This window comes from Rhipicephalus microplus, chromosome 5 (assembly GCF_043290135.1).
Source record: "Rhipicephalus microplus isolate Deutch F79 chromosome 5, USDA_Rmic, whole genome shotgun sequence".
Lineage (NCBI taxonomy): Eukaryota > Metazoa > Arthropoda > Arachnida > Ixodida > Ixodidae > Rhipicephalus > Rhipicephalus microplus.
The window spans coordinates 41051010-41074077 of record NC_134704.1 but is presented as its reverse complement, the minus strand read 5'-3'; the positions used below and the strand labels follow the sequence as shown (position 1 = coordinate 41074077).

Below are 23068 nucleotides of genomic sequence, written 5' to 3'. Positions count from 1 at the left end.
GAACAATTTGATTGATGTTCTGTGCACGAAAATTGGTGAATGATATTTTGGAGGCACTGCGTTAGAGTGCCTCGAGCTTGCAGCGGAGGTGAACGAGCGCATCAAGGCACGTCACACGTGAAACATGAGCGCCACCTGGCAGTGTTCTTGGAAAACAAAGCGTGTGGCTCTGAGACGGGTGTGCGCGCCCGTCTCAGAGGTGATAAGGTGTAGAACGCAAGGCGACGGGTAGGTGCCACCACCATCGCGTCTTAGCAAAGCGTTTGAAACACTCACCTTTTCGTGCAAGCGTTGCATGGTCAGCGCAGCGTGATAAGCGCTACGGTCCTTAAAATTACTTATATATGCCTTTTATAGTAAAAGATGCACATGCAGAGTATATACGTGTTGTTATGGTGGCCCAGACTTGCGCAATAATTGCTTATTATTGACAATTGCACAGGTATGAACGCTAAATCTTGAGCAACATTGTTGGGCGCTGCGGATAGAGTCAGCCGTTTCTAGTACCCGGCGCCGTTAAGAGTAGACAAACAGACAAATGTACAGAGACAGATAGACAGACAGACCAAAATTTTTGCGTCGAATGTCCCCAAGAAAGACTATCGTCTTTAAAAGAAGCGCATCAACATTGAGCAGAAGTGCTACAAAGGAATATAAAGTTACATAGCGTATCACTTGAGGGCACATTTGCTGAGCAGATACGCGAACTCTTTTTCCGTGAGATATATCAGTGACTCACTGCCGCATGCTTCATACATTCGTTTAACATGGAAACGCTCTATCACTTCCCTGATTATCTGGGATGTGTTTTTCGACAAAATGTCTGTATCGGCAAAGACAGGTGAACAGCCACACGTGCTGCAGTGTGATGCGTGATGCGAAGCGTTCGGATTCTTAAGCGAATTTCTGTGCTCTTAAGCGCACATTTATGCATCGACCGTTTTGCCCCACGTATGACTATCCACATGTAATAGCAACATGACAAGCACAGAAGTGACTGCGGAATTAATCGAATTAATCATGTTTCCTGACCGAGACTACACTGTACCCAGACTGGCCGGTGGTTTCGGCTGCAACGCTCCTCCAATTTTCTACGGATGACGACGCCAGTGCCGCTACTCGGGTACAGTAACTCGGGCCATAGCCTCCTATATAACTTTATAGAGGAGGCTATGCTCGGGCGAAGAGCACAAATTGGCAACGTTTGTAGAGTGACCTAGATAAAGGACCCGCCCCGCATGTCATCTCATAGCCTCCGCCGGAGAGTGAGCCCATTGCCTTCTTCTGTAACTAATGTACTAGGATTGATAAAAAGGGATTCTTTCCTCCATGTAATCCATGGATGATGTGCCTAAATGCAACGTTTATAGAAATATCTATAAACGTTGCCTGAATGTGCCCCTCTACCATTACATCTATATAGCCGTCAGCGCCAACATTTTGCGGCGGACAGAATTGAATATCGCGGGAAAGATAAATTTTAGGACTCGCGATAGCCGTCAGTGCTCAGGTTTAAGAGGTCGAAGAACCATTTGTGGATCCCGCCTTGCTACGCAAATATAGCGCAGTGATGGTACCGAGTAAACGACGAAAGGAAACTCCCCCTGAAGAAGAGCCCGATGACCCAGCGCAAAATAAAATCCCTATTCTACTGCCCCAAGGTGAGTGAAATGGCGGCAGTCATTGACCGAATCTTGACGAGTTATATATATGCAAGCAGTTCCAAAGTTCAGGATATGCACTGCTGCTACTGAAGCATGTGTGTACAAATTTCTGACGTTTAAGCCCCAAAGAGCCAGTCTTGCAGCTTACCTTTAGGCTGAAGTTCGTTTCCTTCGGCGGCGATACGTTTGGTCGCCGTATCCACCCTTCGCATTGCGCGAAACCTAACTGGTAGCATCTTGTGTTTCAGATGAACGCCATCGCACGGTCAAGGTTGCTGTAGCTCTGGCAATCATACGTACGAAGCCAGACAACGTTTCGGCGGAAGATTACGTCATAGAGCTCGCGGAACAGCTGAGAAGCAACGAAGCCAAGATGTCCGATGTATGCCAATGCCTCGAAGATGATGTTCTCCAGTTGCAGCAGAAAGTAGCGCTGATGAGCATCAGAAGCAGCCTGCCGTCCAACCCATTCGGCAAGTTCCTTGTTATAATGCAGTGTTCAGACAGAAATGGTAACGAGATCTGGGGCACAGCGCGATCGAGTGTCAGCAGCATTTTGTCTTGGGGTGCGCAAACCCACTTGGCATCGTGGCTGGGGAAGGGACAAGCGCTCGTGTAGGTAGGGAGGGGGTGAGTTCAACACCTCCCCCCCCCCCCCCAAAAAAAAAAAATTCCATTTTGCTGGCGCATATATACACGTACGCACGAACATAAATTTCCGGCTACGCCCCTGGAGGAAGTGGGAGAGTGCCCTTGTTGCCCCCCCCCCCCCCCTCCTACCGACGCTTAAAGACACACTAAAGAGAAAAAAATTCTTTGGTATTGTTAAGTCGTACTCTTGCACTGTATCGAAAAACATGCTCTCTGCGAGAAAGCTTGGCAAGTGAGAAAATGGGGGGGGGGGGGGGGGGGTGACAACACATCGCGGTTCCCCCATCAGTTATCGCGACGACAGATTTCAATGGCACCTAGTAGGACCCAAATAGTTTCCAATTGGTAAAAATGGAGTGCATTTTCTTCTGAAAGAGCCGGAGACTACGCAAGTTTCAGAAAATTTTGTTGAGGCAATGCTGCAAAAATACCAAACACTTTGGAATATGTTAAGTCTTAATGGAAGACTTCAGCAAGAAATTTAAGTGAAACTTTCAAGATTTTTCAATGATTAATATACCTGTGATGTTCAAACTGATAACACTAATAATAATAATGTCTAAACTAATCTGTTCAACTTGGGTACATACACCTTTAACCACACTAAACGATACAATCACTTGTGCTTGAACAGCATGTATGCATGTTCACACAAACTGAGCTTGAAATACTGTTTCTATGCAGCTTACTGTCGTGAACCAACGTACGAACCCACGGAGAAGCTTTCGATCACTGCAGAGCGCATCGCTCAGCACTGGGCATTTTTGCAGAATTACCTGTCAGTAACATCCAACGCAGCTCTTCTGAAACGGGCTGTCGAAGGCACCGACGCTGAAGAACTGACGCTCCGTTCAGCAAACAACCTCTTACGGACGTTACGCAAGAGCGCACCGATCAGTGGCACCGAAATGGAGCTGTGTCATAAGGCACTGTCTACTTTATCGGATATGTGCAATGATAGGCGTAACACACTAACTCCTTCTCTTCAAGCAGCTGTGGTGGATTTCATTGCAGACTGCCTCAACGAAATCGCAGAACGGCGGGAAGAACGAGTCGATGTAAGTATTTTTGAGATACTTTGTTACAAACAAGGTCCATATTTTGAGAGGGATCACATAAGAATGTGTTGTATGCTTCGTATATCGAACAGCCCCTTGTGATGTTGCAGGTTTGGACATCTCAGGTATACTCGATTCATTTCCTTACTTAAAGGTTATTCTGCTGCCCATTATTCAAGCAGATCAAACACTTTGCAGTAATCAACAGTGGAGAAAGCTGCATATTCTTGCACTAATAGTTCATCTTTGGTGGCTCAACATAGACATGCTCCAATGACATATATTGATGTAGGTGTAAAGGTTGGGAATTGTCGAGAATATTTTTATTGCAATGCTTCAGCTGAGCACACTGAACAGTATAATTCCTCACTGCATGACGAATCTTTGACGTTTCATCAATAGTTTGTCAGTAACAGCGCTGCTAAATGGTGTCCCTAACTATTTTAGACCAGAGTTTGGAAAAGAAATCCACGAGGCATTGCAGAGAGGACTAAAGTTAGGGGAAAAGTGGGTATTCTTTGCAATGAATCATGCACTTGCACCCCACATGATCAGTTTTACAGAATCAAAACAGTATTATTCAAGTCTGAAAAAGTAACAGACAGCATGCACTTGCACTCCACATGATCCATTTTACAGAATCAAAACAGTATTATTCAAGTCTGAAAAGGTAACAGACAATATCAAAGTTCATAACAGCTCACCAATTAAATTCTGTCACACAATTTGCTTCACAGATTTTAGTAACAAAGTTTCCAAAGAGCGTATTCCTTGGAACACACTGCATGATAACAAACCAGCTATCCAATGCTGAATTAAGCAAAGCCATTTTCTTAAAGGGGCCCTGAAACACTTTTTTGTGTAACCATGGAATTAATATGAAAATACCCTAGCGCACAAGGTAGAAGGAAAAGCACTTGACAGGAAAGACACTTCTGTGCGCTCATATATTTCTACATTATGTTGTACCAACTGGCTCAGCATTTTACTTTATTGAACCATGGAATTAATACACTGGAAAAGCGTATTACCTCACAAATTGAACGCCGCAAAAATTTTAGGAATCCGTCCAGTACAAGCGTAGTTGCAAAGATTTGTCACACGCTGCAATCACATTCTCTCGTTCTGACGAAAGCACTGGAAGCTGAGCAGGGAGAGATGAGAGAGGCAAACAAAAGCCATCATTCTCGCCTTGTGACCTTCAGCATTTTTCTTTTTTTTTTCTTTGAATACGCGACTTTTCAGTGCGATCTCACATGCACGCGTGGACAAGTGATGGCCTTTTGCGGTAACCTCTGTAACAACCGAGTGCGCCATGTTCAAATCGGCCAATGGTTGATAGATGGGTCTACTGGGCTTATTTTCCGCGATTTGTGGAGAGAAGAGAAAGCCATTTTTAGCTGACTGATAATTTATTGAGATTCCAGGCCGCATGCTGCACTATAATATTTGGCTCGAGTGTTGTCGGGAGCCTCTACTACCGATCGGCAGCATTTTCTGACCATGCTCAAGAAGTGTTGCAGGGCCCCTTTAACACACGCATGATGAACATTTGAAAGGACTACCAGCCTCTAGTTTCAAGTTTGTTTTCCAATTCAGTACAGGCGCCAGGAAAACATTGCAAGCTGGGTGGGAAGCCTTGCCCGTGGCCAAGTCTTCACACTTCCCATCGTCAGGCACCTTCTCGACAAGCTGCTTCAGTTTGACAGTTTCATTGACACACTCCAGGAAGACCAGAAAGCCCTAGAGATAGACCACTTTGATCGCTCCTTCTGTCTGCTACAGTGCACTCAAAATGCTGTTGCGTCGCTTAAAGAAGTTTCGCCTCTAGTTCGCTGCGAGCTTTCCGATGTGGGAAAAGCTCTGGTGGCCTTTTGCAACAAATGCCGGCATACACACCCACTGTTTGCACGTTACCTCTACGACATTCTAAAAGTGCTGAAAGATAGGATAACTCCTCGCAAGAGCAATAAGCCACCAGCGAGGAAATTGTACACGTATCTAACAAGAAATGTGCACTAGTTAACGTGGCTACCAACAGCAATGTTACACTATACAATTTCAACATTTCCCAAGCATGTTGCAATCTGAAATGCGATCTCGGTGACTAAAAAAGACACGACACGAGAAGTGTATAATAAATTAGATTTATTCAAACATACCTCACTCTCATGAAATGCATATATACATGTAACAGTCTAGTCAATTATGTACTCTGTCTGCATGCCTTGTGCAGAGAATAAAAAAAAAGAGAATAGAACAATTCTGCTTTTTTTGGTTACTCTAGCGCATGACGCCGACCTTGACAAAGCCAAGCACTCCCACGAATTGAGCCTGGAATGCAAACATGTCAACTGCATAAAACCACAAACGTACTTCAACTAAATAACTATGGCTTGAGAAATAGTAGTGAAAACATTTATTCTAGGCTAGTGTTGCCAGCGATTGTGCCTCTTGTCTATCGTACGTTTTCACATGGCAAGAAGCGTACAAGACTGCGGTAGCGCACTAAACTATCGTACAGTATACGTGAGTCAGCATGGACTAGATCAAGGCACACTGTCCCACCAGAGAAGGCAAGTCCATCATAAACAAAAAGAGAGGGGTAGGCGTGGTGACAACAGCAAGCTGCACTTAACAGGGTTAGTTACGGAAGCGTCCAGGCGAAAACAAGTGCATAGTAACTTTGAGACCAGCTCGAGCCTAACACTGAGAACATGAGACTAGCTCGAAACTAAGCGAAAACGATGGCAATGAAAAAAAAGAGGAAAATGGAATTCGCTGCATCCCTCAAATGATGGCTACCCAATAGCATCTAGGAAAGTGCAAAGAAATTAAAAGAAAACATCTTGTGCTCTGGTAAAGCTGGGATTGCTTAGAAATCTCACAACACAGAAGATGCTGCGATGTGTTGCAGCCGCTTCAATGCGAGGTCTGTTATCACAGTCAACGTGTTCAAACACCTTCGCGCCGTGATGGTCGCACCACGTCGCAAAACTTTTCCAGCATTTCCACCCTGCTACTAGTACAACAATGGAGCAATTCCTTTTTCATAGCCCATTCGTTCCCATTCTGTGTACAACCTAATTGGAAAAAAAAAAGAATGCCTTAGCTAAAAGGACTCTAAAGACTGCACAGCCTCACACGGAATTCGTCAATCTACGCGATGAAATCAAAACTGTAGAGAGGGTTCGTGTCTAATTAGGCGTGCTTCCCTGGTTTCAGTCACGAGCCCTGTAATGACGAAGAAATATGCGACAATGTGAAACCACAATCGCCTACGTTAAAACATGAGTGTCTAAAGGATCGTCTGCAGAGTTCAGAGAGGACCCCGACGTCAGCAGTTCGGTATCTCCATTTTCGTCAGTGCTTCGCAGCTGAGATGTGGTCTGAAATATAGTGAAAAAAAAAAATTAAATATTACACACACACATATATATATATATATATATATATATATATATATATATATATATATATATATATATATATATATATATCTGCCCGCTCATAATAAGTTCACGTGCTACGTGACGCCAAACATGCGCATAAGAGTGTTTTCACACTCGTTGTTTGGCTTATAGATGGCGCTGACTGTCGCTCCTACTTCTAAATTCACAGATAAACCCAACAAAGTGGATGGAGGGAGTGCCGCTGTAATAGCTCAGTGGTTAGAGCATCGAACGCGTAATTCGAAGGTCGTAGGTTCGATTCCTGCTTACAGTTGGTAATTTTTTCATCCACTTTTCTTTCTTCTTATTTACATTCCATTAATGTTAATAACTTCCCCTGTACATTCCTTGGCATTACTGTCTGTTATATCTCATTATTATTGTGTTAAAAACACGGAAAAACGAGCCCTTAGGTATACACTTCTTTCCCTTATTTTATATATATATATATATATATATATATATATATATATATATATATATATATATATATATACATATACACACACTTTCAGTAAACGGACCCTGAGGGACTGAGAAAATTTTCCATTTAACAGGAGTTCCGTTTATTGTTAATTGAGAGGTGAACATAGGTGCAGAGTACAAGCCTGAAACCAAGCATTGCAGAGGCAATAGTTCCGTTTAAGCAGTAGTTCCGTTTAACAGGTTTCCATTTACCGAGAGTCAACTGTATATATGTGAAAGTTTACCGAGTAGAAAGCGATGTACATTTGATGCCTGTACAAAAGCAACAATTATATCGCAAGAATAAGAAGCAAGAATATTTGCGGTTTACCGGGCCCCAGCAAAGGTGGAAAGAAGGTGTACAGACTATCGACACCACTTTGCAAGCGATTCCGTGTGTTTGTACTTCTGGCATGAAATAGAAGCTCCCTTATGTGATGACTACCTCAATAATGATACTTCTGGTTTATTCAGCAGTGAGATGAGTACAGTAATTCCTAATCCTAATGAACACAAATAATGAAAGCTGTAATTATTTGTTTCTTGCTATCTGCATGCAGTGAATATGCATATGCTTATTAATGAATATTGACTATCATAAGACATTCTTTTATTGCATGCAGCTTCACTGATAATTGTTGTGGTTTTAACGTCCCAAAACCACCATATTATTAGGAGACAAGCCGTAGTGGAGAGCTCCGGAAGTTTCGACCACCTAGGTTTCTTTAACCTGCACCTAAATTCAAGCACACGGGCCTCAAGCATTTTCGCCTCTACTCAAAATGCTGCTGCCGCGGCCGGAATTCTATGCTGCAACCTGCGATTCAGCTGCAGCTTCATGGAAAATAAGGTTCAATTTAAGGAAGAATTCATGTAGAAAAATTTCCCTGTTCAGAATTCAGTTCAGGCTAATACCGAATTTTGCATATTCCTACTCTTCGGTGCACCAACTGAGTAAGTGACAAGTGCAGCACATAGTACGTACCTTTGAATAGTGGTACTGTGGTACCCTTATACCACTAAGGGACTTGTAGCAAGCGAGATCAACCAAGGTCCTAAAAGAGAAACACAGTACCATAACGTAAGTAAAGCAAGCTAGATCAGAAGCAGCAGTGAAGAAGACAACTGGAAAGCCTAACAACTAGTCAACAACTTCGAGCTCAGCGGAACAATTGCTGTCGTCGAACATATTTTCTAACACATCAGAAATGCTTCCGTGGGATGCACAGTAAACATGGCTAATGAATAAATGGAAGCTCACAGAAGCGATGACCAGGAAAGCCAGCCCATTCAATTCCATAGAGCAACCCAAGTTGGCACAAATTGAGGTTCACTCAAGGCAATGCTAATAGCAATTGCACAGTTCAGCAGGCCACCATGTTATTGAAGATGTGCCTCTTTGTTGGCTAGATGTGGCTATAGTTAGCCTGCCAACTCTAATGTGCAACAAACTAATTGTTCCCAGGTGCTGCATGTCGGCTAATTAAACCATAGCCTGATATTTTCGTTTTTTCCCGTCTACATAATCCGCTGTAACCACTGACTAGTTACCTTTTCTTTGTACTTCAGTCATTCTAGCGCAGCACTAAGCAGGCATGCAGACACTAAGAGACTGCCTATAAATATGGTAAAAGAAAAATATGGTAAAAGAAACTTAAGTCATGGGGCCTACCAGTGTGCCTACAAGTCAGTTGGAGATTCCATAGGCTTAAGAACGGTCTCGCACGGTCATTACTGATCGGATCACCATTAGGCACGATGTGGAAGTGGTGTACTATTTACCACCAGCGTTGCTCTACATGCACTAAAAACATCACCAACGACAGTTTTCACAATTTACCACCCGGCACACTATAGTTGCCACAATTCGTATCAAATGCGCAACTTTTCCCTCGCAGAAAAATACAGCAGTTTCTGAGGCATTACTGTAGCTTGTCTGCATACACTATAGAGAACCTACAATTACAGTAGAATCTCGATGATACAAATTCGAAGGGAGCGTGTAAAATATTTGTATCAGCCCGAATTCATATGAACCAAAAACAACTTAAAGCTGATAACAATTATGAATAAGAACTTCATTGGCAACTACACCTTGCTGAAAAGTCTGCGATGCAACTTTCCTGCCTTTACTGTCTCTTAAGTGCCGTGGTTTCCTCGCTCATGCTGCTGGCTCAGCGCTTTCACAGTTGACATCAGAGCTAGCGAAAGCAGCTAAGCTCATTGGAAGTTCACTCGCTTCCCAGCTTACGCAGCCGGAAAACCTCACCGCGAAGTTGACACAAAAAATAATGGGTCCTGGAGAATTCGCATTGGATAATTCAAGTGAAAATGCCAGCACAACCGGAAAACCACGTCCGCGCCCGCCGAAAACGTTCACATTCGTTCTGCCCCTCGTATACATGCCAACCCCGCCGCCACCATCCCCGCTTGAGAATTCATTTGGTTTTGCCCATTTTTTGAGCAAGCTCTAAGTTCGTATAGAGTTATTTGTGCATACAAGGCACTGAAAAGAAACAGTTCACACCTTTACTAATATTATTTCGGAAGACACGCCAGCCGAAATGACACGAGCGGACACAGCAGCGGCGACGGATTCAGCCGGGAGTGCAAAAGCAAGACACATCCGGGCAAGCGGACTCACTGCTGCTGCACCTTCAACTTCCGGTGTTATCAACGATCGTAATCAAAACCAGGCTCTCGACGACGGCGTCCTTGTCAAGGTCACAAGCTTTGACGTGCCGCTGAACTCTATGACCGCGCGCGAAATTCGCGAAAGCGCCAACGCGACCTACCGCAGATGCCTTCGCCGCCATGTTGATTTGCAGCTCGTTGACAACATTACGTGGTTGGAGAGAGAGCGATAGAGCAGCCGGTGAGGCCAAAGCCATGAAGCAAAAAGGCGATACTATGTTATCGCTTGGCGAGAAAATTGGTCTCGGACCAACTTTTTCGCATCGGCCTCACTGCATGTTTTTGGCGCGTTGCGCCGCTGGCATACAGCGGTCAATCGCACATTCGTATTATCTGCAGTGGCTGGGGACACCTTTTGTATAACACCGAATCACTGTATTTTATATAATGTAGTCCATTAAAATTTGCTACATTAAACATGTAGTACATTAAAATTCGTATTATCGCGAAATTCGCATCAACCGTAATCGTATCATCAAGATTCTACTGTAGAAACCTATAGTTGGACCAACTAGCATTAAAGAGTAACAGGGCTGAACATGAATCATGCCAATACTAGTACTTCATTAAGAGTAACTATATTATTTCCTAAATGAAATGCATGCATTAGAATCATTAAATGGAGCCTGTAGGGACGAGGAAACTATTTTCAATTTAACAGGAGTTCCATTTACTGAGACGAACTAGGGAGCAGAATACAAGTAGTCCCAAAGCAATCGTATCAGAGGCAGTTGCTCCATTTGAGCAGCAATTCCATTTAAAACAAATTTCCGTTTACAGAGAGCACTCTGCACACACGGACACGTGCGCACATATGCACGCATGTACACCCACACACAAAGGAAAGTGTACGCACCTCAATTTATGTCTCACCAGGTACAAGCCTGCTGATGCAAGTACAAAGACCACAACGGCAGCAACGACAATGCCAACGGTGGCGCTAGATGACACAGATGCTGGACTGACAAGGCGATCCGAGTCCGGTTCCGCAAGTCTTCTAGAAACACAAAACACGAGAACAACACTGTCAGACACAGAATACCTTGAAGTCATCACCGATGCATGCAAATGAGGCGACAGCCACGAATGCGCATTTACAATGGAAGTGAGACTTACACAAGAGCATCGTGGCACACCTGGATTGTTGCCCACCGGAACAGGTAATGACATTTTCCGGATTCATAAAGAAACTCTGGTGAGCCCTGTGGAAGAGACGAGACGCACGAGTCAGTAATGTAAAAAAAAACTATACGGCTTGTAATCAGAAATATGCTTGCTTGCCTGAAAGCCTTTTAATACCACTTACACATTTGCCTTCACCAATTTTATACATCCTTTCAATTCACACAGCCGAAAATCTGGTCTCAGTTTCACAATTCAAGCAGTCACACAAACAAAACAAAGAAATATTGCTCGAGGGATAACAAGAGTATTCAAAAAATAATACCTCAGCAGCTCAAGAATTGAAAATGAACTGGTGACAGTGAAGAAAGAGAAAAGGAAGAAGCCGAGTTTATACCATGTAACCATCACTGGTCTGAAGTGCTTTGAATACCATCAAACTACACAGAGCACAAATTTAAGCTAAGGCAGGTCAGTTCAATCAAAGGCCACAAAGTAGAAGAAGGTTCAGAAAAAAAATTTATCTGCTTATTTATAACATGAATGTGCTAAGAAAATCTAACGAATTGCACAGAAGCTGTATAGCTGAAAAAAAAAAAAAGTGTTCTAATCTCGGTTTAGCACCTGGGAATAATGCTTCTCCGGGTTCAAGCTAATCAGGAGGATAGCACAAGGACAAAATCATTGACAACTCTAAGCATAACGTTTCAAGGCAGTTAAAGCTACCATATTTACTCTCATCCAAATGCAGCCACGTTTGTAAAGCGAGCGGAGGCTTTTGTGTCCAGGAAAAAAAAGAAAAAAAGGGGCAAGAGTTGTGTGCATCATTGCTATTTTAGACAACATTAATTTTGGTATTCGAATGAAACATGGCGGTTGACTTCACGCAGCAAAAATCTGGAAGGTAACACTCATTACATTCCAGTAAACGTGGGCAAATGTTTCTCACCACGCCAGCAGATTTAGAGCATTCAAAGCTGATGATAGACTTGACACTGTCATTCGTACGGCCACACTTGCTGACCAAGGACTCCATTTCAAGTAATAACTCCGATCCTGCAAGCAGAGCAGAAATACATCAATTGTGCAGGTAGGCTGGGACTCCATAAAGTAGAAAGCACGAAAATAAATGGTACATGGTGACTAATTCCTGCATCATCACTTTGGGAAATAGTGTTGGCTGCATCCCACTCACCACAACTAAACTTACATGAAAGAATACTAGTACATTTCAAGCTGAGAAATGACAACTTGAAAACTTCAGCTTTCACAAATACAGACCCAAATAGCACAGTACACTTTCAGTAAACAGAAATCTTTTAAAGGTAACTGCTTTTTTAACGAAACAATTTTCTCTAGCATGATTGGTTGCTTACTTGAATTGATCAGTCATGTTCATCTCTCAGCAAACTAATACATTTTCCCGATCTTTTCAGGTTCCGTTTAATGAGAGTACTGTACCTAAATAAAAATACGGCTGTTAAACTATTACGTGAAATAGCAAGCAGTCTGCCTACCACACAAGTGGCTTCAACCAAAGCCCGTGTAACACTTGCAGCTGTGTGCAATGCTGCTGCGACTTTACTTCGCATATAATGCTGTGTATGGCCCAAATGGAGTGAACTGTTCCATGATTTTAGGTTGCTGCACTGAAAGGCTTAGACATTGGACAGGCCAGTCTGACCTAACACTTGAAGCACTTGAAGCACTTGAACTTTAACATGTTTCCCTTTACGTTCCCCAATATAGATTCCATCGCAATGAAAAAGAGGCACCAGCTGCCATTCAAGACAAATGAATGATTTACTACAATGCACCAACACAGAGGAAATCTCACTAGACGTATGCTGAAGAGAAATTCAAATTGTTCTGACAATGCACTCTTTGATGGTGTCAAATAGAAGCAAGTGTAGGGATTCACAAGTTCCCTTTCAAATGTTTACCGATACATCAACTTGCGTGCCCAGAGCAATACACACATGAGTGATTCTCGACAATATGGCCCTGAATGTCAACAATACCTTTCAAACAGTTGCACGTAACAGGTCTTGTACAAAAGCACTGCAGCTCCACATTACCTCTGACGACGAACTTCTTGGTGCTGAAGCTGCCAATGTCCCTGTAAAAACCAGCTGCACCCTTGGTCTGGCACACGCTGGCCTTGGTGCACGCTCCGGGAATGCCGGTGACAACGGGTCCTCCCAACCTCACCATGTAGACATAGTTGTCCTTGCCTCTGCTCTCAGATACGTTGAAGGCACTGCACAACATGGTCAGCAAAGATCAGCATGCAGCCACATACATACTTTTGCAAAAGCAAGTGCACGTAACTATGAAACTACAAGGGAGCTTTCATTATGTCAAATAATAAAAGCATCTTTACAGTCAGTTTTATGCATCAGCTGGAACATTGTCGAAGCTTAGAAGTGCCTCCTTCATTTATTTCAATGCCTGTGCAAACGCGCGCTTTTCAACGGAAGCTGTCAGTCTGCCTTAGGAAGTGGTCGTGATGCGACACTACATGAGGGGAGTAGGGCTGCATGCGTCACACGTGCTTCCAAGCGCTTTCCCCCAGAGACGCGATAGACTTTTCCCACTCCAATGTCATACGTCTGTCAGATTTGTTCCTTCGAGCTCCTTCTTTGTAGCTCGAAGCAACGCTGCCGCTGCATAACAGCGCTGTGCATGTTGCAGCATCGCAACGACGCTTCCCCATTGGCTGCCCCCATAGAGCCACCAACAGCGACACGCTATCACAGAAAACCGCATGTTTTAGAGCCAGCGTGACCGCCAACGTTGTGAACACGAGCAATGCAATACGCCGTCCTACGGATCTTGCATCTGGCTGGCATTGATAAAATAGAAGAGGCATCGCCTCAACGAAAGCTGTAAGTCTGCGTATCTTGTGCTTGGACTTCATCGTTGTGAATGTGGCCTTCATGATCGGCTCCAGCTGCACACTACGAATTTAATTGTAAAGGCCATGAGACCAGAAAACAAAAAGACAATACAATCTAGAACAGCCAACTGACAAGCGTATAAGTAAGGTGGTCCGTTCATTCCAAAGGCACAGAGCATTACAGCTCCATGTGAAAGCAGAAAAAAAAAAGAAAATCACATTACAGGTGACAAATATATTGAACCATTGCTTACTACAAACACATAATGCAAGAAGTGTCACTTGCTTCCATAGTATTGCACCTGATGTACGAAACCAAGCATAGTCCTAGCCTCCAAATGTCTTCGGATATTAGAAAAGGAATGACTTACTTGTTCAATAATGAAGACAAGTTCATAGCAAGGCCCAGCCTCTTTTCAATGATTATTCCGTTGTTTTCAGGCACAACATCGTCCCTGAAAGGAGGAGCAAGAGAACAGAAAATCGAGCACTATTTTATTAGTGAACTACCACTAAATATACTTTTTTAAAGAAGGCCCTTGTAAATTCTATGGCAGCACATCTCAATATATAAAACCTTGGAGTCTACCCTTGCACAATGCATGTGAGGTTTAAAGCAGCCAGCAGACATAAGGTTCCAAATTTCAAAAAATAAAATCGAAATGCAAGCCGTGCCAATGGCTGCAACCAGATTTCAAGAAAGTAGTCGAACTTCCAACATGGAAAGGGTGAGGGTCAGATGATCACTGCAAGGCAAGGCTAGGCTTGTGCGAATGGTGAAGCAAATTCTAAGGGAATAGCCATTTGGTTCCACTGCCACACACACCAAATAGCTATATGCTTCGAATTTGCTTTGAAGCGAATTCAAACATAATATATCGCATAGTATAAAAAATAATGTGTATTTGTCATCACCCGAATGACTTGCACAATATATTTTTTTATTAAAACAAGGCAAGTAAACATGTCATTCTTTCAGATTCAAAGGCAAGCGGAAGCATCTTTGAATAGTAGTAGGATTTGACTTTCGGTAGAATGCAAGTGATGAGTTGTAAAATATGTCATTTTTTAAATTTTAGAATACCAAGAGAGCATATAAGCCAGTATAAAAAGCTTTTGAACTTAAAAAATGAACAATAGATGTGAGGATCATTTGTATATTTAACCTTGAAGTGGAGTTTTCCGGCAGTGCGAAGTTCCCCTGTACAGTAGTATTAACGGCAAATCGTTTCTTCACTGCAGTAAAACCATCTTCACAAGTGGTTACATGCAATTTATGTGTCTATTTGTTCATTTCGTATACCAAATTTAATTGATTCCAATACACACTTTTTTTTTTTCAGTACAAATAGACTGCAAAATGACATGCATGCTATATGTTGGCACAGATGCAGTTGTGCAACAGTCAGAACAGAATTTGGAACACTTTTTGGAGTAGCAAAATGTTACTTTTGGAACACTAAAATCAAAATTTGAAGCAGGTTACTGGAAAAGTTTATTTTATCATGAAAGAACAAAGTTGGATCAGTATAAGAAAGAAGGCTTACATTTAGGGAAAAAAAAATATGTACAGCACGCTCAACCCACCTAAATCATTCAGAGTGAATATGAGTACTGCCATTTCAATAAAAGAAGTATCTGAATTACCCCACTGAGCAAATAATGAAGTATACATTATCATTTGCCATGGCTGTCGAATCCTTTGACAGGACTGCAAATACAAATGTGGTTCTGCCAAGCTGGCGACCTTGCAATTTGCAATTCAGTAGATTTGTAAAACTGAAAAGCACGGGCGGCGGAAAAAAAAAAAAACCTGGTGGAAGAGTTCTTTTTCGAAGGGCAACAAAAACGACGTACGCTGCTCCATATGATTAGCAGTAACTTTTAGACATAATAGTACTCACAATTATGCGGCGCATGCATGCATGAGTAATTGAACAAAATGTGTTGCGTCCCGTGACTAATCCTAAGGGCCCCTTCCAAATCACAATTTTCCGCGGGACCCTGGTGTACTGCGGTGAAAGTGGCTTAAACAGCGTTCTGCGCGGGTTAGAACAAGGCCAAGCAATTTTCTAATCGCCACACCCCAACTTTGCCCCCACTCTTTATTATTTTTGTTTTTCAATTTACGGTGGCGTTGCAGTTTAGGGCACAACTTCTTGGCTCGCTTACAAAACGCGTCAGTCCAGATAAAGTAACAACAGCCCATGCCCATTGGCCAGGCGATGGCACCGGGTATCCATTGCCGGGAAGACAACTTCAAGCCATAAAAAAATTTCATGTGCCGTTGCTATGGCAACCAACAAGGTGGTTGGCATTGACGGTGTTCGCAGCACGTCGACCTTGTTTGCACATAAAAAACGCGCCATACACTCCTAACATGCCACAACCACATTTGCCGACAAGAAAATTCGTATTTCCCACTGAGCGATTGCGACTACCCCCAATGCATTTTTATTATTTTTTTGTTTCTTCTTGAAGTTCCGTCGTCCCACCAATAGGTATCCACTGTGGTCAGTGAACCGATGCGCGCGCGGCGTTATGCTTTATCTGGTTGATTGCACCTGGAGAGCTTTCTCACCTAACGAGTACACGAATTACACCGTGGTTACGGGTTAGGGTCTGCATGCTTGGTTTGATTGATGAGGTGGCCAATGTGGCCTCTATTTCTCGCGGAAATGAAGACACCTGAAATGATATTAAGGCTGGTCGGGCATTTTTGCACAGTGTGGCGCGATTTCAGCAAAGTCCATGGTTTTGGTGCAGTGCAAAAATGGAGAATTGTATGAAATTGGTGCAGCTGCTGCACGTGTGCAGATGTTTAAACTGCCCTACAGCTGTACTTTTGTTTCTCAGTCAGGTAAATCACATGCGAGTTGGAATTCAGAGTGCGTTGGAATTGTCTAAATATAGTACTTCAATACTTGGAATTTAAATTAAATTAGATTCATATATGTTCATATTCCTTCGAATATTCACACTGAAGCAGGTACACAACAGGTACTGAGTGAATTATTACATTCACATTAACAAACAATGAAGCCTAGAAGTGACAGCATGAGGTAAACTGCACATTCTGATGATGTAATTGACATCATACGCTACAGATTACTTCAGGAGCCAAGTTAATATATACTGCAATCCATTAGTGAAAAAAAAAAAAAGAGTGGAAGAAAGCAAATAAGGCATTAAAAAATAGTATACCAGGCTACAGTCAAAATGCTTTAAATTTAAGTTTTCCATCAAAAAGGCTTTTCACGGAGTCGGTTTATTGCTACCTGCTTGCTTGTCCACAGATTTTGAATGCTCATTTCAGATGCTACGAAAAATGCAAGCACAATGAGTGAATGGCACTTACTCGGCAAGTGGACAAGCTGTTCTAGACTTCCACTTGAAGACAAACAGGCACTGGTCTGGTGTAGGGCCGCTGACAAACTCCAAGACTCCAGTGCTACTTCCGCTGGTCACGCACTCATGCTGGATCAGAGTCGATGGGTGCTGAGTGGTGCGGTTGTGGCAGACATATGGATCCCCTCCGCCGTACATCATATCGACACGCCTAGAATCTGGGAAAGCGAGAGCATTTGCCGGCAATTCAAGAGCGTGTCAGTTCATGTCCTTTTAAACTTTCACAGTCCATTTCACCATCATTGGCTTGTTGTTAGAAAAACAAACTAACAAACAAAAACTAAGGTTAAGATTTCATGTCTAGAATTGCCAACTGAAACTTCCACACCTGATGAATAATATGGTGCCATGCGTTTTTCATATACATTACACGAGTTTAAAATTTTTGTAGACTCAGGAAGTATCCAAACTCCTTTACTGACAATCCAACTCAATATAATTGATAGATAAGTGGGGTTTAATGTCCTAAAAGCCACAATATGAGTACGAGAGATGCCGTAGTGGAGGGCTCCGGAAATTTTGACCACCTGGAGTTCTTTAACGTGCACCCAAATCTGGGCACACGGGCCTACAGCATTTCCATCTCCATCGAAAATGCAGCCGCCGCAGCCGGGATTTGATCCCGCGACCTGCGGGTCTGCAGCCGAGTACCTTAGCCACTAGACCACCGCGGCGGGGCTCAATATAATTCATAAAAAATCATCTAGTCCCAAGCAAATGTCACAGTTACAATATACATCACGCGAGGTAGTGAGAGAACATTAACATAACGCCGCCACCTGTACAGTTGATCCTACGTATATCAAGCTCTGATATATCGAATTATTGGCTATATCGAACAGTTAAGAAATCCCCTTTATTTCCCATGCAAAAGTACGGGGCCGGTGCACCCGTATATCGAACTCCCGTACAGCGGGACATCTGCTATGTTGTGTAATTGTGTCACATTGAATCTCATAATGTGCATTTTTTCCTAGCAAATATTGATTAATTTTCTTTTCTTCCCGTCTCGACGATAATGCCATCGTAGTGCCCTCTCTCAGCCAAGTCCCAATGATGATGCTCCTTTATTCCCAACACGCAACCCTAACCCCCCTTTCTCCCCGTCCTGATGATAATGTAGCGCCCTCTCGGTGAAGTCCGGATTATGATGCTCCTTTGTGCTTAACACACAACCCTAACCCCTATTCTCCCGTCCCGATGATGATGGTGCCATCACGTAGTGCCCTCTTTTGGCCAAGTCCCGATGATGATGGTGCCATCACGTAGCACCCTCTCTTGGCCACCCTTACACATGTTCAGATCCGTTTTCGTGCGCAGGTAACGAAAAAACCGTGCTATTCCATCGCGCTAATCTCGTTCGTTGCCCGGCCTTTGCCACTGCACCGTTACATTTGATGTGCGATCTGCAGATCTTAGCGCGCGGGCATAGCGTTTTTAATAAAAACTAACTGCCGAGGACACCAAAATGAAAATGCAAACTGACTGAGTGATCTCGTTGCAATATTCGCATCTCCTTTGTTAACGCACAATAGCATACGAGTCTGAAAGGCATGGCCTTCGAGATGTGCAACCTCGCGATGTATAAGTGTTTTTGGTTTTAAAACGCATGTCTCCGAGACTATGCTTGTTCTAACTTTTCGAGTCATAGCAGCTCAAAGCAGCGGCTGCCAGCTACAAAGCCACAAGTGACATCGATATCGCCAATATGTCGACGGTGGGAATTTGGCTTTGTCTTTTGTGCCGTGTAGACTTTACACTTCTCACCTCATTCTTGATAAATCATCATTCGGGAGTTGAACTGAACGTTGACCCCCACGTAGCGATAAAAATTATGACTGGCACTTGGGGCCAACTAAAGCACTGTCGTAAACTTTCTTTGTGGGCCAGGTCATGACTTCGGGTGCGTCATGACCGCTGACAACGGTGTACAGTGTCTCGGTGCATTCTGCGACTTAGCATTTACGGGCACCATCTCGGACAGCGAGCGACTTCATTGGTACGTATGATGTAGCTGGTTCTGAATGCATCGATGCCGAGATCATGGCTGCCTTCGCCAGTGCCACAGAAGGGTAGCCGTGCGATTATAATATGTCAACTCTTTTGCTGCCACCACTAACCAACCTTTTGCCGCGATATAAAACTCGCATAGGAGTTCTGCGTCAATTAATGCTGTTGTGGTCGAAAGAGCTGAACTCGCTTATTTTGAAAAGCTTCAATGATATTGAGGATGATTGGAACTCGACAGCACGCGAGAAGTAAGGCAAGTCGACGGACCATTCGGTTGTGAAATAAAGTGTGATAACTTGTTGTTCGCACCTTGTTCTTCATTGTACTGTTTTCGAATCGTTATTTTAGCGCTTGTCACGATTTGAAGCCTGAAATTCTTTAATTTAGGCCTTAATTACGCATATTCTGTATTTCGATTTCTGGGTATATCAAACTATTTCACAATCCACTTCGAGTTCAATATATCTGGAATCAACTGTACTTATGTAGCGTTTTTTAGCCTATGAAACGCTCTCAAAGCAAGAGTGGCGATTTTGCTTGGTATGGTGAAAGGGTAGCTTACTAATACAAGAAAAATTGTTTACAGTGTAGCGTCATGCGCATTGCACAAGTTGCATCCCCATAATCTGGGTCTGTTTATTGATCAACGACTTGCACTGACACGAACTTTCTATAACATAGCGTTTTACTAAGTCTTACAGCTTTTCCCTGAGGTGCGGTATATGGCATAAGCTAAAATTTCAATGCCACAGCAACACAAGAGAATGGAGCCAAATCCCCGCTCACCAATAGCAGACAATTTCAGTGATTGAGCTTTCCCAATGGTGAAGTCGTGCCCGCTGCGGTCCTTTTTACGCATGCAGACAGCTGCGGAGCTTGGACATGACTGAGCATTCTGGTGGTCTGCACTCATGTCACTGCATACGTTGAGCCAATATCTGAAGACAAGAACAAAGGCACGTTCATGTAGGATTGGTACAGCTTCGTTACAACTTCGGTTCTATGAGATCTATTAGAACATGCCATGCAAACCCTACTTAAGCACACAATGAACCCACTCTAAGGGGCACAGACATACATGCATGAGGGGGGGGTCAAGGCAGCAGCTGCCCCCCCCCCCCACTTTAGTTGCCTAAGAGGGGGAGGGGCAAAGTCAGCCCTATACATGATATAATTGGAAAGGGGGCACTAGAATGATCCATTCCCCCCTCCCTGAAGAAGAACCCTGTGCTCGCCTATGCTTTAAGGTGTAGTTTTTGCAGCCTACACAAACAATTGTAAATAATGGAGTCCTGAACTTTCTATTGTCCTGAAAAGAGTTCAGGAGGGCAGCCAAGGACTACCGTATTTACTCGATTCTACCGCGCCCTCGATTGTAACGCGCACTGGGTTTCCACGACGAAAAAAAAAAAAAAATGTAAGACATCGATTGCAACGCGCACCCATTTTTTTCGTTGGCCCACACGATCACACCACTCGGGAAAAAGACTCCTTTCACGAGCGTCTTCCGTTTAAATATGAGGTACGGGCGAAGCTTGTGCGCATCTGATGTGTAACAGAGCATTGCCGTCACTGTAGTTTTACCGTGGACCGATGTCAGCACGCGAACTTGCTTCGCCCCCTTCTCGACGGTTGTGGTGCCAGGCATGTCGAAGTAAAGAGGCGTCTGATCGGCATTCCCGATTTGCCCAAGCAGGGAGCCGTTGTTGTGCCGCAAGTTTAGGACGAACCTCTGAAAACTGAAGCTTTTCTTCGTACTCCTCCGGCAACTTTTGGCGTATGCCCGTTCGCCTTCAGAGGGAAAAGCCTTTCCTCTTCATAAAGTTAGTTAGCCAGCATCTGCTCGCTTTAAACTGGCTCCGCATTAGCCCTTTTTCTAAGGCTAACTGCATAGCCTGCACTTGGAGCAGTTCTGTCGTCACGGGCCGCTGTGCCGCTCACTGCTCAATTACATACTCGCCGAGCAGCTCTTTGATTTTGGGGAAACCGACCCTGCTGTGGTCCGCTGAAGCCTTTGCGTGAATCTTTGCTGTCGACAATATTCTGCTTTTGTTTCCGCCAGTCCCGCACGCACGTTTCGGGAACTCCGAACGACCGCGATGCAGCCCGATTTATGTCCGTTTCGGCACACGCGGTGACTTTTCTTTTAAAAGCGGCATCGTGGTGCCCTCGTTGAGTTTTTGGAGTTGGCCCTTCCATGCCGTCGATGCTAATGCACACCAAGATGACGAACTCCTCAGCACACGTACGAAGTGCTGCACATGCGAAACCCATAGGCAGAAATGGCCGACGCGCCATGCCCACGCACGTAGGGGGTGGCCATTTTGGAATGCCGATGACAATAGAATGACCGTATTCATTTTTTTTTTAGTATTCAATTCTAACGCGCATGCAATTTATGAACTCACTTAACCGGAAAAAAGGTGTGCGTTAGATTCGAGTAATTACGGTAGTCCAGCATTTAATCGTCAAACAGCGAGCAAACATACAGCAACGCACTCACAACAAACTACCATCTGCATGCTGCTTTGTCAAACTAGCACCCAAAAGAAACACGCCAGTCAATTGTTTTTTGTTATCTTGGGTATACTACTACAAGCACACTCCGTGACCCGATCCGTTGGCAATTTGCACTGCTCGACACCCGGTTGTCATATTTACTTTTCTTTGATGCTATACGGTAGACTCTGTAAACGGAACCTGAAGGAACCGGGAAAATATGTTCAATCTAACGGGAGTTCCATTTACTTAGAGGTGAACATGGGTGCAGAATGCAAGCCCGAAACAAAGCATTGCAGAGGCAATAGTTCCGTTTAACAAATTTCCGTTTACTGAGTGTCTACTCTATATGTTATGTTAACGTGACTACTTGCCCAGCATGGCACCTGTATAGGACCTCCTTGCGAAGGACCTTCAAGCACTGCTGTGGCTCAGCAATACAATACTCAACTGCCACAAAGAGAACCTGTGTTTAACTCCCCTACGAACCAGGTCAACTCTTTCGCATTTCACGACACCAGCTGCGGCAGAGGACAGCTATTGCCACCAAGATAAGCAGTTGTGTTGCGTTTTTATAACTTTAGCTGTAAGAGGCATGCTCAACAAAGCTCACAGCCAGACGGGAAGTTCAGTCAGGCAGTTACTGCCTTGAGAACAGCAGCAGCACTTACATGTTTCCTTCAGGATCTGTCACGTTTCTGACGTGGCTCACAGATGCCAAAAGTCCGAAGTCATACGTGTTATCGCCAGAGGTGAGCACACACTGCCTGTGGTCTGGCACGCACAGCAAGTTTGTTTTCCAGACGAAAGACGAGTAGCATGCATGCATCTGTCACAGAAGAATATGTTACGAGGCTAATTGCATTCATTTTCCAAGCAATAATCACACGCATTGCTCTTGATATATGCAATAACCACTATGCCTGTTCAAGTATTTAAGAGCTTCGAATATAAGAACAAATACAGAAGTGTGCAAATTTACTTCGACATGAATGGAAAGTTCTCAAGACATTAAAGTATTTAAAACAAACTAACAGACAATCAGGTTCACTAAAATATGTCTCAGATGCATGGGGTCGACATGCTGTGAAGCTGCCTATACAGGTAAAATTTGCACTGCAGCTGTACTCCAATCAATTTTCTTTT

At 43.7% G+C, this 23068-nt stretch overlaps 4 protein-coding genes across 4 annotated transcripts in view; 1 reads left to right on the top strand and 3 right to left on the bottom strand.

Moving 5' to 3' along the window:
• Positions 1–1945, bottom strand: part of LOC119174671 (monocarboxylate transporter 13) — a 214171-nt gene extending 212226 nt beyond the window's left edge. The window contains exon 1 of the mRNA XM_075895273.1: positions 1813–1945. The gene's annotated coding sequence lies outside the window, so the exon portion shown is untranslated. The remainder of the gene's footprint in view (positions 1–1812) is intronic.
• The window catches only part of LOC119174674 (nucleolar pre-ribosomal-associated protein 1), a 341215-nt gene that overhangs the window by 160753 nt on the left and 157394 nt on the right, over positions 1–23068 (bottom strand). The gene's annotated exons all lie outside the window — the stretch shown is intronic.
• LOC119174675 (uncharacterized) lies at positions 1044–5636 on the top strand. The gene is made up of 4 exons (XM_037425692.2): positions 1044–1661; positions 1913–2137; positions 3000–3373; positions 4973–5636. Exons 1-4 carry the CDS (start codon positions 1571–1573, stop codon positions 5393–5395), a joined length of 1113 nt encoding a protein of 370 aa, XP_037281589.2. The 5' UTR covers positions 1044–1570; the 3' UTR covers positions 5396–5636.
• Positions 5505–23068, bottom strand: part of Lerp (lysosomal enzyme receptor protein) — a 91530-nt gene continuing 73966 nt past the window's right edge. Inside the window, exons 33-42 of the mRNA XM_037425690.2 lie at positions 22594–22751; positions 20210–20361; positions 17364–17571; positions 14377–14460; positions 13185–13366; positions 12056–12162; positions 11101–11186; positions 10841–10981; positions 8276–8345; positions 5505–6762 (exon numbers count right to left, since the gene is read on the bottom strand). Coding sequence (XP_037281587.2) covers positions 6652–6762; positions 8276–8345; positions 10841–10981; positions 11101–11186; positions 12056–12162; positions 13185–13366; positions 14377–14460; positions 17364–17571; positions 20210–20361; positions 22594–22751 — 1299 coding nt within the window. The 3' untranslated portion in view covers positions 5505–6651. The remainder of the gene's footprint in view (positions 6763–8275; positions 8346–10840; positions 10982–11100; positions 11187–12055; positions 12163–13184; positions 13367–14376; positions 14461–17363; positions 17572–20209; positions 20362–22593; positions 22752–23068) is intronic.